Source organism: Rousettus aegyptiacus, unplaced genomic scaffold (genome assembly GCF_014176215.1).
Source record: "Rousettus aegyptiacus isolate mRouAeg1 unplaced genomic scaffold, mRouAeg1.p scaffold_m13_p_4, whole genome shotgun sequence".
Lineage (NCBI taxonomy): Eukaryota > Metazoa > Chordata > Mammalia > Chiroptera > Pteropodidae > Rousettus > Rousettus aegyptiacus.
Genome location: NW_023416307.1, coordinates 7,358,033 through 7,376,254, shown reverse-complemented (window position 1 = coordinate 7,376,254; position 18,222 = coordinate 7,358,033). Strand labels below are relative to the sequence as shown.

Here is an 18,222-nt window from a genome sequence, read left to right as displayed (position 1 = left end):
CCTGAATTAAGCTCTTTATCCCTCAATCTACTTTCCTTGGTAAATAGGCTCTCCATCCACCCATTCACGCAAGCCCAAAATGTGGGAGCTACCTTCGCCTCCCCCACCACCCCCACACTCGAGTTAGTTGCTGAAGCTTCAGGTTCCATTTCCATTATCTCTCCCCATTTTTTCCCAGTAATGGCTTTTGGCCAGGACCTTATCACATCTCCCAAATGGCCTCTCTGCCTTTACTCTCACCCCACCCTCATTTAATCCACCCATTCAGATATCCTCGGGATCATTCTTATATATGAGCATAATTATGCCACTCCCTCCTCAAACTCCTTTGGTGGCTTCTCTTCTCTACCAGTTAGAAATTGCTTTTGGTCACATATAACAGAAACCTGCTTATGGTTTGTTTAGTTGAATAAAGATTTTTCACATATGATGAAAAGTGCAAGAATAAGCAGTCCATTTCCAATGAAAACCACTCTTATGTCTTATAGCAAAGTAATGTGCATTGAGAGTTTAAATATACAATTTGAGAGTTTAAATATACAATTTGAATATGATTGGGCCCAAGTATAGTTTTTTCAAAAAAAGGTCCCCGGCGGTTCTACCGTGCAGCCCGGGTTGACAGCCACTGCACCCAACTCAGGTGCCTTTGATTTACAGCTAAGCGCTAGAAAGAATGAACCAAGGTGACAGTGGCCAGAGCCCAGGCTGGAAATGCCAAACAGACCGCATACGGCACATGCTATGGCCGAGATCATCAAGTACGCAGCTAACTCTCAATTATAGTTTGCAAAATTCTAATCCCGAACTATTCACTACTGCTCACTAGCATTCTAATTTTTGCACTTTTCCCTTTCCAACTTTCAGAAAGGCCTTAGATACTTCATGATTCTGTAATATAACCTTCTTACAGCGTTTCTTTATTGGTAACGGCTTTTGCAATTTTTTCTTTTTTGTGTGTAATTTACTAACATTAAATATCTTCAGGTCGGACTAATTTATACCACTTTCAACTATTTCTAATTTGCTTCCTAGTTATTAGTGTATTTGTTTGTTTCTTCTTATTACGATTATTTATGCTTACAGCACACCTGGTCTTCCTACACGGTCTTCCATCCAAGTACTAACCAGGCCCGACCCTGCTTAGCTTCCGAGATCAGATGGGATCAGGCTTGTTCAGGGTGACATGGCAGTAGACCATGGACTGTGGTTCCACTGGGGCGCAAACCTGGGACCTTCTGCGTATAAAGCAGATGTGCTAACCACTACACTATGGCACCACGTCCTAGTGGGTTTCTTAGCCTTAAAAAAAAACTCCTTCAGGCTTCTCGCAAGATGGCATTGAAAGTAGAGGTTGTGCACGCCTCATCTAACCACTACACCAAAATTCTAACAAAACTACAGAGCAACTAGCACATGGAGTCACCTGAGGTCTAGCTGAACAGAAGCCCTACCACTAGGGACCAAAATAACAGGTCACCTCAGAATGGTAGGAGCAGCGAAGATGCGAAATGGACCTGTCCCACAACTGCCAGTGTCTATGAAGAATCGGGGGCTTCTCAGCTGCAGAGCCACCTCCCCCGCCCAAGGAGCTAGGGCTCCCGGCTGCACGCTGGGCTCCCCAGCCCAGGGTTCCAGTGCCCAGAAGAGAAATCCCTACAACCTCTGGCTGTGAAAACCAGTGCAGGTGGCGGCTGAGTGAGATGGAGGGCCGAGAGAAGCCAAGACCGTCCTCTTAAAGGGAAGCACCTAGACTTCTCAGTGACAGACTTGCTTACTCTGAGCTCCAGTGCTGGGGCAGCTGCTCCAGGGGCACCAGGGACATAAGAGGTGCTGAGTGCCTGGCTTCAGGGTGTTGGCTGGAGGAGTGGCTTTCTCTCCCCTGCCCTCTAGTCTGCAAATGCAGGCACTGAGATATGGGAGTCGACATCGACCTGGATAACAAAGGTCACCCCGCCCATGGGAGTCCCTAAGACCCTGCCTCTCACAACCTGGGGGTTCACCCAAGCTGCTTCCAGTGATTTATTCCAGATAAACAGGCTGTCTTGGCTTCTGCTGCAAACATTTATAAAATCTCTCAAAGGCTTACGGAACCCAAAGAAGCAGCATCTGGCCTCGGCGTGCCCTGTACCTCTTGCTGAGCAGCCCCAAGCCCCAAACTAGTGGCAGCCAGTCTCGGTTTCTGACTTGACCCCTCGAGGCACCTATAAGCCCAGCACAGGTGGCAGGCACATGTGGATTGCTTGGTGACTCTTACCAGGTGGCCCCAGAAGTGCACAGCCTGCAACTGAACTTGGCCTGCAGCTAGACCCCTCCCAGGACTGTGCCCCACAGCGCGCTTACTACATAAAGCCACTCTACTAAGACCGAGAGACTTAGGAGCCCTACCTAATACGTAGAAACAGACACAGGGAGGCAGCCAAAATGGGGAGACAAAGAAGCATGGCCCACATGAAAGAAAAGAACAAAGCTCCAGAAAAAGACACGGAGTTCAAAACGGTGGTATAAGGATGCTCAAGAAACTTAGGGGAAGAGTAGGTGAACTCAGTGAGAACTTTAACAAAGAGATAGAAAACATAAAAACGGAGATAGAGGGCCAGTCAGAAATAAAAAATCTAATATCTGAGATGAAGAGTATATTAGAAGGAATTAATAGATTGGATGAAACAGAGGATCAATCAGTGACATAGAAAATGTGGTAGCAGAGGTCACCCAATAAGAACAGCAACAAGATAAAAAATTAAAATAGTTTAAGAAGCCTCTGGGCCAGCATCAAGCATAACAACATTCGCATCATAGGGGTACAAGAAGGAAGAGAGAGAGAGCAAGGGATTGAAAACCCATTTCAAGAAATAATGACGGAAAAAACTCCCCAAATCTGGCAAGGGAAATAGACATACAACCCTAGGAAGTTCAGAGAGTCCCAAACAAGATGAACCCAAAGGGGCTGACACCGAGACACATCATAATTAAAACGCCAAAGGTTAAAGACAAAGCAAGGATCTTGAGAGCAGCAAGAGAAAAGCAATTAGTTAGCTACGAGGGAGCTCCCGTAAGACTGTGGGACAGTTTCTCAACAGAATATTTACAGGCCAGAAGAGATTGGCAGGAAATATTCAAAGTGATGAAAAACAAGAAACTATAACAAGATTATTCTACTCAGCGAAATTATCATTTAGAATCAAAGGACAGATAATGAACTCCCAGACAAGAAAAAGCTCAAGAAGTTCATTGCCACCAAGCCAGGATTACAGGAAATGTTGGAGAGATTGAAGAAGAAAAAGTATGTATTAAAAGTCTAAATAAAGAATGCCAATAATTACACATCTATCAACAAGTACTTCAAATGAAAAAGAATTATATACTTCATTCAAAAGATAGGGTGGTTGAATGGATAAGGAAACAAGACCCTTACATGTATTGCCCACAAGAGATTCACTTTAGATTAAAATACACACAGAGACTGAAAGCAATGAGATGGAAAAAGATATTTCTTGATTGGCCTAGAGGGTAGTGTGCTGAGTGGAAGAAGTCAGATAGAGTAAGACAAATGCCATATGATTGCATGAATATGTGGAATCTAAAGAACAAAATAACAAACAAAAAGAACAGAAACAAACTCATAGATACAGAGAACATTTTGAGGACTACCAGATGGAAGGGGGGTTGGGAAGGTTGGTGAAAAATGGGGAAAGGAATAAGGTATACCGATCGATAGTTACAAAATAGTCATGGAGATATAATGCACAGCATAAGGAAAATAGCCAATAATATTGTAATAGCGGTGGACTTTGTGATTTATACAGATGCCTAATTACAATGTTGTACACCTGAAATAAATATAATTTTATATACAACTATAACTGAAAAATAAAAATATTATTAAAAAACTTTCATTATACTTTGTTTCTTTTGGATTTCTCCTAGTTCTGATGTTTTCCTATAATTCATACAAAATATGTTTTTCCTAAGCAAAGGCCTTGGTGATAATCCCTTTGTGATGTGTGATATGAAGGTGATTAATAGGAAACTACGTGTTTTCTGGGGAATGACGAAGGTGTAAAGGGGAAATTTGCCTTGGGTTATAGAAAGGAAAATAAAATGATTTAGGGAAAGACCTCAGAGAGGAAGCAGAAAGGAATGGGAACACAAGATTGAATTTCTGGTCTTCCTTCTCACTCACCCCTTAACCTTAATGGAGGTCCCCAAACATCAATTTTCATTCTCAGGAATGCCAGAATGACACGCTGGAAGCTGGCCAGCCGTCTGCACGGGCCTGATCTGAGGCACCCGTTTCTCCTCCTCATTCCCTGCAAAATCAGCCTCGGGATTAGATTATCTGGCCACATTCTACCTGTCAGATTCCAGCCACGTCCCAGGGCTCAAGACAACTCAATTACTTTAGGATCCTCTTGACTCCTTGACTCAGTGGGATTGGCCTGGTACAACAGTGAACTCTTCCTAATTACCTCTCTGAGTCTGCTGGTCACACCCCAGTTTGAAACGCAGGAACTTAGTTACTAGATTATGGAGCAGAATCTCCAATTTGATCACGGAACCTCAAGGTCAAAATGCCCTAACCTTTACAGGACTGGAGCGAGAGCACAAACGAAGGCCCTGATACCATATGCTCAGTATTTAAATGTAAATCAAGATAACACAGCTAAATAAAATATAACCTATCCCGGTGCCTTAACAAACGCATTGCTTCACAAAAGCCCGGAAGGCACGTTCGGATTCGCAATTCTTGGACTTCTCTGGGTTCTTTGTAGGAAGCTGGCAGTAGAATGAGAGCGGGTGCCCTGTGCCTGGTCTCTCCTCCTTTCCATACTGCTGGCCCCGTGTCGCGCTAGAGGGGCATATGGTCAGACTTAGGTGTGTACCCACGTTTGCCTGCCCGGGCCCTAGAATAGGTTCAGGGTTGCTTGGGCAGGAAATTCCAGCATTATGGGTACTCAGTGTATGTTCTAGAACAGTGGTTCCCAACTGGGGGGGGGGGATTTTGATCCCCAGAGAACATTTGGCAAAATCTGTAGACATTTCGGTTATCACAGGTTGGAAGTTGGAAGTGTGTGTGTGTGGGGGGGAGGAGGGGGTGCTATGGGCATTTAACGGGTAGAAGCCATGGATGCTACTAAATATTACACAATGCACAGGATAGCCCCCGACCAGTGAGTTATGTGGCCCAAAATGTCAATAGTGCTGAGGCTAAGACATCTTGCTTTAGGAGGACACAAATACTGTTCCAGATCACATATTTTATTTAAGTTCAATTTAAATTTAATTTTAATTTTTTTTCACAAAATTAAAAGTACCATATGATCCAGCAATTCCATTTCTGCGTATTTATCTAAAGAAAACAAAAACACTAACTTGAAAAAAATATATGCATCCCCATGTTCACAGCAGCGTTATTTACCATAACCAAGACATGGAAGCAACTTCAGTGTTGAATATTGATAGATACGTAGATAAAGAAAATGCGACACACTCATAAGAGAATATTATTCAACCATAAAAAAAAGTAGGAAATCCTGTCAGTTATGACAACATAGATGGACCTTGAGGGCATTATGCTAAAGGAAATAAGTCAGACAAAGACAGATATGTACGATATCACTTATATGTGCAATGTAAAAAAAAATTTCTAAATATAGAGAACAAACTAGTATTTGCCAGCGGCGGTGGGTAGGAGGTGGGCAAAATGGTAGGAGGAGAGTGAAAAATAAATAAATAGTGTTGATGAAAGAATGTCCAGCCTGTAGAAAAAGTCTTATAAGAGTTTGTTTGAGCCAAATTCTGAGGGCGTGCACCGAAGCAACATCTCAACGGATTGAGAAAATTCTCTCAGGAATGGCAGATTTGCAGCTTATTTTTTACATTAAAGTCAAAGGAGGAGACATAAGACGAGCTACATGAAACCCACTGGTGGTAAAATAAGGGGGTGGGAGAAAGCGAGGCTGGGAGAGCTCTAGGACTGGACAACAAGCAAGACACATACCTTTTCACGCTGGCGGTGACAGAACAGTTAATATTCACGGCACATAGTGATGGCATGTGGACAACAGACAGCGATGAGGGTTCCGTGGTCTCTTTCTCCGGTGCTAGGGGCTGCATCTTTGAGGGGTCTGGAAAAGAAAGTTACTGACATTTCAAAGGTGTGTTGTCCTAGATGCACAAAGACAATAGAACGGCTCGCTTTTGGAAAAGATTGACCTTTGTCTAGAAAGCTCCAGTCCTAGGATGTGACTACCCTTTATGACCCGCTTTAGTTAGGAATTTTTACGTTTAGACCATCCTGCGTGGTTACTTTTAGTCTCCAAGTTTGTAAGGCCTGGCACGCGCCTCCCACCAGCTCGTCGGGTTTAGTATGTGGCCCCCTTTCCATTCGTAATTTATTAACCTTGCTCTAGAAGGAGGGTAAGGTTCTGGGTGGGAGCACCTTTCTGGCGCGTCCTCTAATCCTGCATGAGGCGGCCTTGCCTTCGACTCAAACAAAGAGCTCTTTAGGCTTCAGGCTGAATATCTTAAGAAGCAACTCCTTGGCCCAAGCCAGCTCTTTGTAAGTGAGCAGCACAGTTGGCAAGTTTTCATGTGAACTGAAATCTGACTCTTAACTTCCTGAAACCCAAAGAAACTTCGGCCTTGGGCAAAGGCCGGCATTTGCAGGTTTATGCAACAGACTAGCATCTCTCAGTTATCTGGAAAATGCTAGTTGAGTACAACATGCAAAATTGTAAATAAGTACACTTTCTGGAGGACGATAAAAAATGCAGATTGTGTATCTCTGACAGAGGATGCCTTAGAGTTCAAGGATAGAAATAAAGACAGAAATACAGACAGACAGGCAGACAGAAAAATAGAGAGATGAGGGGGGAAGAAAAGAGACGGAGAGGAAGGTAGGAAGGAAGGAAGGAAGGAAGGAAGGAAGGAAGGAAGGAAGGAAGGAAGGAAGGAAGGAAAGAAAAGGAAAGAAAGAAAGAGAGAGGGAGGGAGAGAGGGAGGAAAGAACGAAAAAAAAGGGTAGCCCAGATGTGGCTGAATCAGCTTCTGTCCTTGTGTCGCTCTGGCCTTGAATTAGGCTTCAGGGTTTTTCCATCCTCACAAGGCAATCCTCCCTACTGAGCATGAGAAGGAAATGCAGATTGTGTTGAAGAGTCCCCAGGGGCATGGGGAGGATTTCAATCCCACAAAGCCCGTGGAACCAGCGCCCAGCAGGTAGAGCTCTTGTCCCTTAGGTCTGTCCCTGTCTGAGTCTCCTTGTCTCCACCCTTCTTTTCGGAACACTTTCTCCTTTTCCTCTTTTGAGACAAGTAGTGCCAGCTCGTGTCCCCGGCTTGCGTAATTTCACTGGGAATGACAAACACCTGCAAGTCAGAGAGGTTCTCAAAGTGAGGTCCCAGACCAGCAGCAACAGCACTACTTGGAAACATGTTAGGAACGCAAATTCTGGGTCCCTGCCCCAGACCCACTGAGTCAGAAACTCGGCAACCTGTGGCTTATAAAGCCCTGTAGGTGAGTTCAATACATCTTCCAGGTTAAATTAGCCTCAGGTCCAAAAACATTTCAGCCACCTTTGTTATTCAAGTACAGCCTGTGGGAACCGAAGAAGCAGCGTCTCCCTTTCATGCTCCCCCAAACAAAGGTTTAGCAAACTAGTCTTCCAGCGGAAGTGTGTGAGTGTGTGGGTGTGTATGGGTGTGTGGGGAAGATTCTCATTCTAAACCACAAATGTAAAAAAAAATTCGAAAGAAGGAACATTGGTTCTTTCTTTAAAAATTCGATTCACACTGCCCAAAGTACCCACAGTTTCCTGCACATCTTTCTAGAGATTTCTGAGCACACAAGTAAATATAAGTTTATAATTTTTAAAAAACCCACAAAAGTAGTTTGTGCTGTTTGCTTATTTCATAGTATCCTTTTGGAATATTGAAATCAGGAGGCTTTGGCTAGAAATAAACGATAAAGATTTTTTCAAGGGTCTTATGGTTTGCAAACGGAAAAGCCTACCCTTCTCCTCGACAGCTGTGGAGTAGAGTCAGACGAAACAAGAGATGAGTAGGCCTCAATCGCTGACATTTTGGTATTTTAACAGTGGTGTGATAAGGCCTTCCTTATCAGACAGGAAAAATTTGAAAAGAATACAGAATTCTGGTAACCAAATAAGTAACTCTATGTGCTAGAGGGCTAAGAAAATTGCAGAGAGTGAAAGGTGAGGCCAGGGGTTAAGATGTATTGCCTTTACACACCCTCAGATACCTCTAAAACAAGACAAAAAATAAAAACTACAAAATCACCCAACTCCGTAAGTCCCAATTTTTTTTTTCAAATTCTAGTATCATTTTTTTCCCCCTTAGAATTTGTATACAATTATCTGCAGCAAGACTGTGCTCAATACTATTTAAGCCTCATTTTAAGTTCTTTATAAACTACCTCGGTATTCATATGCCGAAGTGAACACCTACCTCAACATTTGTAAATGTGAGAATTCACATTCCGGTAAATGGAAAACTAAAATTTGACATACCAACACATTTACTTAATATTGATGTAACTGCGCAAAATTCTATATGCAACACACAACTTTACTATTACAGAATTTGGCCTTTGTAAACTAATTTCATGCAAAGTTACTCTTTGTTCATCCGTTCTGACCTACGCATCAACAGATAGCTTTTTCCGATGTAAACAGATAATTCCTCCCCTTAAGACAAGGTGAAAAAAACTTAAGTTCCCACCCAGGAAAAAAAGTGAACCCAGAATGATCAAATTCCAAAGTTTCAGCAGATGTAATATCAGAAATGGGTCATGACCGACTCTTTGAAGTCTCTTACCTAAGCAGTAGTATAGGAAGTTACAAAATTGGCCCAAAGGCAAAGGTTTCTCTTTGTTTTAATGGGTCTTAAAATTTTGTCACAGATTTTTGGTCAAGTTGTTTCCATTAAAAAGTACTGATTTTAAAAACTAATAACTTAAAAACTGCCATGCACACACATGCGTGCACACACACCTCCACACAAAAACCCCAAATGGTCCACAAAACAATTTCCTTTTCTTCTGAAGGTTTTACCATGCATTGTAATCATTAACCAGTCTTTTACTCTTAAACTTAAAGGGCCAGTTCAGACAAACAGTTCTGAAACCTTTCTTCCAACAGTGATTAAGACTGGGGGGGGGCGGGTATTGGAGATAATATTCATTTAACTTGCTGAGTTTTCTGGGCAGACTTGTTGACCTTGCCAGCTCCAGGTGCCTTCTTGACCACTGCTTTTATGACACCCATAGCAACTGTCTGGCTCATGTAACGAACAGCAAAATGGTCCACAGGGGGACAGTCAGAGAAGCTCTCAACTCATATGGGCTTGGCAGGAACCATACCGACAAGGGCGGCATCACCAGATTTCAGAAACTTCAGGCCCTCTTCCAGCTTTTTCCCAGAACGACAATCTCCTTCAGCTCAGCAAATGTGCGTATAAAGTGAGCTGTGTGACAAGCCGGCACAAGTGCGTATCTGGCACTGCTCTGGATGGTTCAGGCTAATCACCTGAGCTGTGAAGCCATCTGCTTCCATCGGTGGGTCATTTTTGCGTCACCAGCCACAACGTCACGGCAAACATCTCTGACAGGCACATTCTTGACGTTGAAAGCCCACATTGTCCCCAGGAAGAGCTTCGCTCTAATTTCTAAACAACAAATGAGACACCACAAAACCAAGGTCAGTTATAACTAACGACGTTTCCAAAATGATTTGAGGTCTCCAAGCGTGTGCCCCGCATGCCTCATTTTCCTAGCTTCTCGACCTGCAAGCCCCAGATCACAACGTTAGGAAGAGGAAAGATTTTTTTATTTTCTCCCTCCAGTTGCAGGGTTCTGGACGTTTTACAGCCGCAGGGGAGGGAGCCCGCGGCCCGGACGCCGAGGTGCCCCACGCGGCCCCGGGCCCCGCCCCCAGTCGCTCCGGGCCACTCGCGCCCCGCTGTCCGTGGGGGCGGGCTGAGCGCGCGGGCGCCGATTGGTTCGGGCCGCGAAGCGCGCAGGACCGGCCTATAAAAGCCCCGCGGGGCCGCCGTCTTTGCGTCGGCATCTCCTGCGGAGACTCTCGCTGCGCTAGGCCACGGGTCCCGGACCGCAGCGCGCGCCGCCGAGTCATGACGACCAAGGCCGTGTGTGTGCTGAAGGGCGAGGGGCCGGTGCACGGCGACATCCACTTCGAGCAGAAGGCAAGGGCTGGGGATCAGGCCGGCGGCGAGGTGGTGCCCGCGCACCTGTGACCCGGAGCAGGCGGCCGGCCGGGCCTCGGGCGGCCCTCGCCACGCCCCCGCCTCGCGCCCGCCCGCAGGGTCCGCGCGGCGATTGCCCGGCGCTGCCCCCGCGTTGGCGCTCGCGCGCGGCCGCGGAATGCTGAGTCACCGGGCAGGTCCGGCGGCGGCGGCGGCGGTGCGTGGCGAGGCTGCCCCGGGGCTGGGGCTGGGCCTGGGCCTGGGCCTGGGCGGGGTGCAGGGCGGGCCGCCCGCTGGGTGCCAACCACAGAGCCCGGGGGGCAGGAGAGAGCGCGAGGGAGGAAGGCCTGCCGCCTGCAGGGCCTCGGTTTCTGTAGACCAGGGCGGCGACCTGATGCTTTTGGAAAGGCCCGGCCATTCCTTGCGGGGTCGTTTTCTGGTTCCTGAGGATCCTGCGACTCTCAGTGGCGCAGTCCAAGGCCCGGCCCACCCTGGAGCTCCGAGAGCAGCGAGTGCGCCGGGCCGCAGGGTGTTGTCGCAGTCCTTATAGCTTTGGGGCTTCCTGTCCGACTGGAGCTCTCTAGTTCTGGGTCCTGCAGACCCTGGCCCGCGGGCCTCATCCATCCGGGACTGGTGTTTGTACAGCCAAGGGCGGTTTTGATGCGTTTGTGTTTAATGGGTCGTGAAAAACAAGATTGGGCGACAGTCCGTATGCGCCCCTTTACAGAAAAGTTTGCTGACCCTTCTACTCTGGTTCACGATCAGGCTGTAGAGCCCAAGAAGATGGCCCTGGACAAAGCTCCAAAGCTCCGAAAAACCAGAGATCTAACCGACTCCCTTGTTGGGGGTTTACCAGAGCAGCGGATTTTAACTGTGGGTGCGTAGATCTGGAGAGTTTTCAAAAAACAGATAACAGGGTCCAAGTCCAGACCAATTGCATTAGAGTTCATCGGGGTGCAGTCCGACCGTTGCTGTTTTTAGTTTGCAAAGCGGTTCTGATGTGTACCAAGGGTGGAGAATTACCATTGGTGGAAGGTAGTGGATGGGGTTTGGCATGTTTCTCTTGGCAGCGTGGAGTGTTTACCTTGCGTGGAATTGTCACTTAACGCTGGTGTTAGATCATTTGTTTAACCAAATTCTCTGGAAAGTGGCTTTGAAATCGCTCTACCAATAGGTCTGTTACTGAGATGGTAGAAAACAAACTTTTGAACAGATTCTGTAACATAAAGGACGCAGAAATACTCGTTGTTGATGATGTAAAACACGATTTAAGAGAGGTGCTTGTGGTAAGACTTTCCCCCAGATGTGAGGTTAGCAGCTGGTGGTAGTTGTTGGTACTTGGCTTGTTGAGATTATTATGAGTGATTTTGTGTGCGTGTGTGTGTGTGTGTGTATGTGTGTACATACATACATATATAGTCTTTTAAAATGGTTTACAGAAATGTGAGTGGCCCATCTGTGAAATTTACACAGGGGAGCACACCTATATTTCAGCGTGATTTTTCTCTTTAAGTGGTTTCCAGATTTTCTGCAAAAGGCCCTTGGCATTTGACTAAGTTTTGCCGTTTTCATTTGCCAGGCTTCGTTTGTCTTTCTCTCTCCTCCCACATAATTCACCGATACTAGAGAATCTGAGAAGTCTCTCAGGCCACTGAAAAATGGCTCCTGGCGTTACGTTCAGAAGCCAAGCTGTGAATCCATACGGAACCGAGCTCCTGGAGTTTTCCACCTTCCCTGGGCAGCTTGACCACCCTCCTCCTTTATGTTCCAGACTTCATTTTAGTGGTGGCGTTTGTACCTGATAAAGACACTTGCATAGTTAAGCATTACAGCTCTACAGACCTGCAGACGCATTTAATTGGGAATAAACTGTATTTGGCCTATTGAGGGTTTACATTTTTGGATTATTTTCCAATATTTCAGAATTAGAAACTTTCACCTGTCAGTCCATATTTCTAGCTTCTCTTGAAGAATTTGGAGATCTGCCCATACTGAGCCTGCAGTATCCCAGGGGAGCACTGTGCTGGCCCTCCAGGGTTGTGCCCAGGAAGCATACTGTGAGCTACTCTTGTACTCTGTGCAATATCCATGAAATGGAGGCTTGAAGAACCTGCCCTGTTTGTGCTTTTGATAACACAGTGTATTTTGGGAGATGACATTCGTGTTTGAGTTTCTCTGTACTTGTAATAGTAACTTCCTTGATTTCTGTATGTCAGCAATACCATTCCCATCACCATGGCCCGAATGGCGATACTTCTGCATTATTTTCACCTGCTTTTGTGTTTTTATGGTCTTTCTGGTCTCAGTAGTTAGAGCAGAAAGGTTACTGAGGTTTCAGTGCCTAAAAAGACTTCAGGAAACAGTACCTCCGGTTAGACTAGAATTTGTTCTCCCGGGACTGGATAGGTTGTTTTCTGGCTATGTAGTGAAAACATCTATGCTGGAATTATAATATACAGCTGAAATATATATAATCTTGTTTACCAGTATTACCACACACAAAATCTAAGCTGGAATCTGATAAACACCCCCTAGTGGAGAGTGGAGAACAGGGATCCTAGGGTGTAACCAGTTGGATATTTCCAAGGTGCCTGTTTTCCTTTCTTTTTCTTTTTTTAAGGCAAATCTGTATATTTGCTATGTGGAAAAGTGTCTATGAAAAAAAACAAGGTTCCAAAAAGTATGTGCTAACATCTGGGTTAAAAAGTTTGATATGTGCACATATAACCCATTCAGAAGTATTTATAAAATAAACAAGAACCTATTACTATTCATTGTAAGGGAGACAGAACTATAAAGCCTGCAGATCCACCATTGATGTGCTCACTGCTTGCCACTCTGCTAGGTGCCTTTCCTGTGGCCAGTCCTGATGCCTGGCCACGGGGCTGCTGGTAGGGAGTGTTAGAACAGGGTACGGTCACCATCTCCCTGGGTTCGGGACGGAGGCCGAGAGCAGGTAAGCCGCTTGCCGGAAGTTCCCTGCTAGGCAGTGGTGGGCCTGCGATTTGGACACAGGTGTGTGGACTCCCAATTCCACGTTCTTTCCACACTGCTGTGAGTGGTAAAGGTAAAATTCAACTTGTTGCTCGGGGCACTTGCTCTCTCAAACGTCTCACACTTTTCTCCGAATACAGGGAAATGGGCTGGTCGTGGTCTCGGGAACCATCTCAGGACTGACTGAAGGCAACCATGGGTTCCACGTCCATCAGTTCGGGGATAATACACAAGGTGGGTGCTGGCCTAGTTGCCCATACTGTTTAACCTGGTGACATAGAAAGAACTGAGCAGCGCTGTGTCCAAACATGAAAACGCTCAACATTTTAAAAAAAGTTTCTATGACTACGGAGGTCAACCTCAGGGAGAGGCGCCACAAAACTAATTGACTCTTAAGTGTGGAAAGGAAGGAGTTGATGGGTTGCGATTATGGCTTGATTATACAAGGGTCTTAGGTGTTTTTTAAGAAAAACAAATTTAGTTACTTTCTTACCTTCTGCATGATCCCAGGTGTTCATGAGGTTGAGAGCAAGTGTTCTAAGCGCAGGGTCTGCATTTATATGTGTTGCCTGGTAGCGCCACACCTCCAATGTAAGGTCCTTAGATGGAAGATACAGACTTAAGATAGAATGTAAATTACCGGTGCTTTGGATTGAATTTCATTTTCTCACTTTGAGATTAGAAGCAAGTTAACAATTTATGGGTTAATGCTTTTAGTGATCTTTTGCCATATTTGAATAATATGACAGTGTTTAGACTTTACAAAGAACACTTGATTCATTTTACTGGACCTTGTTTTTAATATTCCATAATTTGGTTCCTATAAATAGCGATTGAATGGTCAGATTTGATCTATTTCAACAATTATAAGATGTCTCAAGTTACTTCTTGGTTTTGCTGCCTCTGCCTTGGGAGGCCCACTGCTCTGTGGCTTTGACTTAACTATGGTGCTTCCTGTAACCCGCTCTCTTCTTCCCTGGAGGGGGGAGGGCCAGGGGTTGGGGGGGTGGGTTGCTGGGTAGAAGCCGCGAGCAGTGGAAACTTTCCATCAGCAGCTGGATGAAGGAAGCCATGTCACAAAAGAAGCCCTGCCGCGTGGTGGTCTTGTGCGCATGGCCATGGGAGCGCCCTTGTTACAAAATACAGCCTGAACGCGCCCCCCCCCCCCCCCGGGGTCGTGTGAGGCCACAGCCTTGGCCCTTGGACATGAGGCGCCCTTTCGTACTCTGCATGCACCAGGTGGAGGCCACAGACAGGAGAGCTGCCTGGTGGTAGCTGCTGGGGAGATAAGTATTCTGCCTTCGTACAGACCAGGATCATAAGCGTGGGGTTTTAACAGACGAGCTGTTAAAGATCAGATGTTGGCCCTCTTACTTGTACAGGGCAGTGAAGAAAGTAAAGCTGAGAGAATGGCATTAACTTTACCAGTGTCAGAGTAATTAGAACTTGTCGCTACACCCTGCGCACTTCGCTTATACTAAGGTGTTGCTTCCTGTTTGTACAGCCTAGAAGTCATGAGATATGTCAGTACTTTATCTAAGGTTTTAGCCATTAACAGTTTTTTAGAATTAACTTTGGAATTTAGCTACTTTTTTCTTTTCTTTTCTTTTTCCTTTTGGTAAATAGGCTGTACCAGTGCAGGTCCTCACTTCAATCCACTTGGCAAAACACATGGTGGGCCAAAGGATGAAGAGAGGTGAGTGACAAACGCTCGCTTAGCTCTCAGTAACGGACCTCGCCTTTTGGAGTCGCACAGTGTGGCTCTCCCGCCTGCAGATCGCATGCCGAAATAATCGCTCTCCCCCATGTGACTCCTGCCTCCGAATGCTGCTGTGCTAACGTGACTGCCTGGGCTGAGGAATTGACAAACGGGGACACTTAACACGATTTGGTTTTGTAGCATTTATCGAATATAGAACTAATAAAGTGCCAAAGGGAACTCATACAGGAAACGTCATGAGTAACAAACAGTGCTGTCAGCCACTCGCAAAATAACCGTCATTGTGAAACTTAGGAAGCTTGGTAGGTAAAAATTCAATCTGGAAAATTTGATGAGTCCATTCGTGTGTGTTTGGTTTTTGAGAGCCTTTCAGGAGAATATTAAGCTTAAGGACAAGGATTAATTTGTGTGTGACAGAGGCCTGGGGGCATGCCAATAGTTCACAGGCAGAACTCAGTGACAGAGCACATCCTTCAGTGCCCTGCCTCTGAAATTAGAGGTGTCCCCCAACCCGCGACTCCTCCCAGGGCATCATGTGTAGATTCGAGACCTCGTTTAAAGAGCCATGTGTCTAGACTGCCTACTTACTTGTTTTAAAATTTGTATGTGTCCCAAAATTGTCAATCTGGAACAAAGTGGGTTTTTATTAAAAGTTTTGAGTTTTTAATTTTGTTCATGAACTCTTCCGATGTTAAGTTAAATGGAAATCATTCCTAGTCTCTCCGATGCTTTGCAACGTTAGGCACGTTGGAGACCTGGGCAACGTGACTGCCGGCAAAGACGGGAAGGCTCACGTGTATATCGAAGACTCTCTGATTGCCCTCTCGGGAGAACATTCCATCATTGGCCGCACAATGGTGGTGAGTTTTCGTGTGATAAGGATATGCGTAAGACTTCTAACACAGTCATGTATCTTTGTGATTTCATGATGATTAATCCTGGTTTCTAAGGGTCCACATAAATTGTACCATTAGTTCAGATTAGAAAAAGCCATTATTTTATTGGATGATTACAGTGAAGGTAAATTATCTAGGTCAGTTAACACTATTCTGCTAAGATGCAGTAATAAAGCAGATTACATTTGATCATACTAGATCTGTCTTGCATAAACAGTAGTCTTTAGTATTAAAACAACCAGATTTTCTTCCCAGTGTTGGGTTCCCCCCTTGTAGTTAAACAGAACATTTTGTGGGGTCTAAAATCTTGGACAGACCTCAGTATTAATATCCGTGCCTGCAGGTTCTCATCCCTTGTTTAACGTTTGGGAAGTGGGTGCCCCATTACCCTTGGGAGCTGCATCTGGTTCCTGCAAAACGCCAAGTCGTCTCCGGTGCCTGGTGCAGAGGGCAGTTAGCATCCAGCAGTCACTTCCTTTCAGTTGATCCTTTATCCTGAATTTTCTTCAGCCACAGTTGAGAAGCAGAAAAGTCCTTTATAAATGATGAGCAAAATCTACAGTACTACTTTTAAATAGTCCAAGATATTTTTACAGTTACCTCTTATGGTCAATTAAGCACGATTTTGATTTTTCTTTTTTTTTTTGGTGGGGGGGTCACTTTCCTTTTTTTTCCCCAAAATAATTTATAGTATAAAAGAATGACTACTGTAACTACAGTTACTAAAAGTTCTTATGGAGGATTAAGACCAGCATGTGGTATCCTGTAACAGAAGTGTTTGGGTTTTAGTGTTTCATATAGAGATAGCAACTCTTACCTCGCGTTCAAAGGTAATTTATATCTATGCATGATCAAGCTTTTAGTACCACCTTTATACGAGAATAAATATTTCCCTAGGGTCATTTTAACACGCTCTTCGCTATTATTAAGTGGTTCTTAGAGGTCTTTGGGTATTGTTGGGAATAGATGGTAATTACTCAATAGTCCTAAGTTATGTGTTCTTAAAATTTTTTCAAGGTCCATGAAAAACCAGATGACTTGGGCAAAGGTGGAAATGATGAAAGTAAAAAGACGGGAAATGCTGGCAGTCGTTTGGCTTGTGGCGTCATTGGGATCGCCCAGTAAACATTCCCAGGGCCAAGGTCTGAGTCCTAGGAACTCATCTGTTGTTCCCTTGCTAGTTGTAGAAATTTAACTTGATAAACATTAAACACTGTACCCTTAAAAGTATAATTTGTGTCTTTTTTTAATTGCTTTAAGTACCTGTAATAACTGATTTATGATCACTTGAAAGATTTGTATAATTTTATAAAGCTCAATTAAAATGTCTGTTCCAGTGATACTTGTATTTTGCCAGACTTAATCACATATGGGTATTACACTAAATTGTCTACGTTTCTTCAGTTCTCATTCAGTCCTGCGATAACAATATCCCATAGGGCACTGTGTTTTAGCCTATTAAAGTATCCAAATTGAAATTCTAAATGAGCTCCGATACTCGTACATAAAGCTCGAATGGAACAGGTTTAGGAATATACTGACAGGTATTTAAGAGCTCTCTTGAAAGTTTTAAATGAAATAATCAGATGTTTAAATTTTTAACAGCTGGTCTTTTAACTAAGACTAACTTGAACTTTAATATTGGACACATAGGATATTTGTCAGCTTTAGGGAAATTAAGGAGCTTTTCCTACTTAGCCACTTACCATTTGATTCAAAAAGTACTTGTTTATATTTTAAAATGTAGATGTTATTATTTGAGAGAGCCCTTTAATATCTTAGTGAAATTGTGAACGGCACAGTAGAATCTCAGTTAAGAATGATTAATTTACCTACCTGCCAGAATGACACACATTCCACTTTTGAAGACCTGTTAAAATATTTAATTTATAACAAAAGTAGAAGTTGGCACAATCTGCTTTCAGATTAGCCCTCTAGAGAAATACACTATAAGGAATACACCAAGGGAATGTTTATGGCTTCTGGCTGTTAATTTACACACCTGGTGAGTGAATTTGAGTCAGTTTCTCAATGTGAGTGAGTACTCACGTACCTGTAAGAGAATGCTTTTAAATGAAATGGTAATCTAATTCAAGTGTGTGGATTACAGTTGTCTATTAATTGAAAATTGTAAAGTATTTCTGGTAGCGAAACTGGAAAAGTTAAAATTCTGATCATAAATATGTGATGTACTCTTATCAAATGTGATCACAGGAGAAAAGTTAATTTCAAGATAATTTATATAGTGTTTCCAAAGTTAAAGTAGGTGATAAAGAACAATATGCTCATGATAAGAGGTTAAAACTGCTGTCAAAGAATTTAAAAACAGATTTCACTAGTGTATAACCTTACATTATGTGGGATAAGACAGGGACTCCCTTGTGACCTTTAAGGC

The 18,222-nt window shown here is 44.2% G+C and overlaps 1 protein-coding gene, 1 long non-coding RNA gene and 1 pseudogene across 2 annotated transcripts; 1 reads left to right on the top strand and 2 right to left on the bottom strand.

The window, feature by feature from the left end:
- Nucleotides 1-1,074: 1,074 nt before the first annotated feature.
- LOC118602487 lies at nt 1,075-1,195 on the bottom strand (annotated as a pseudogene).
- Nucleotides 1,196-3,833: 2,638 nt separating this feature from the next.
- Nucleotides 3,834-9,872, bottom strand: LOC107519596. Its single transcript, XR_001599128.2, has 3 exons — nt 8,832-9,872; nt 5,999-6,125; nt 3,834-4,307 (listed from the first exon to the last, which is right to left on the bottom strand). It is a non-coding gene; the product is annotated as an uncharacterized LOC107519596 (long non-coding RNA).
- Nucleotides 9,873-10,064: 192 nt separating this feature from the next.
- Nucleotides 10,065-17,167, top strand: SOD1 (superoxide dismutase 1). The gene is made up of 5 exons (XM_016162388.2): nt 10,065-10,217; nt 13,352-13,445; nt 14,838-14,907; nt 15,674-15,791; nt 16,845-17,167. Exons 1-5 carry the CDS (start codon nt 10,146-10,148, stop codon nt 16,950-16,952), a joined length of 462 nt encoding a protein of 153 aa, XP_016017874.1. The 5' UTR covers nt 10,065-10,145; the 3' UTR covers nt 16,953-17,167.
- The last annotated feature ends 1,055 nt before the right edge of the window (nt 17,168-18,222 follow it).

Bases quoted from the DNA above. Each gene is read 5' to 3' on its own strand.
- SOD1 (XM_016162388.2), top strand. From the start codon at position 10,146: ATGACGACCAAGGCCGTGTGTGTGCTGAAGGGCGAGGGGCCGGTGCAC. The intron at 13,446-14,837 runs GTGGGTGCTGGC...TTTGGTAAATAG, and splicing joins GTTCGGGGATAATACACAAG to GCTGTACCAGTGCAGGTCCT. The intron at 15,792-16,844 runs GTGAGTTTTCGT...AATTTTTTCAAG, and splicing joins TCATTGGCCGCACAATGGTG to GTCCATGAAAAACCAGATGA.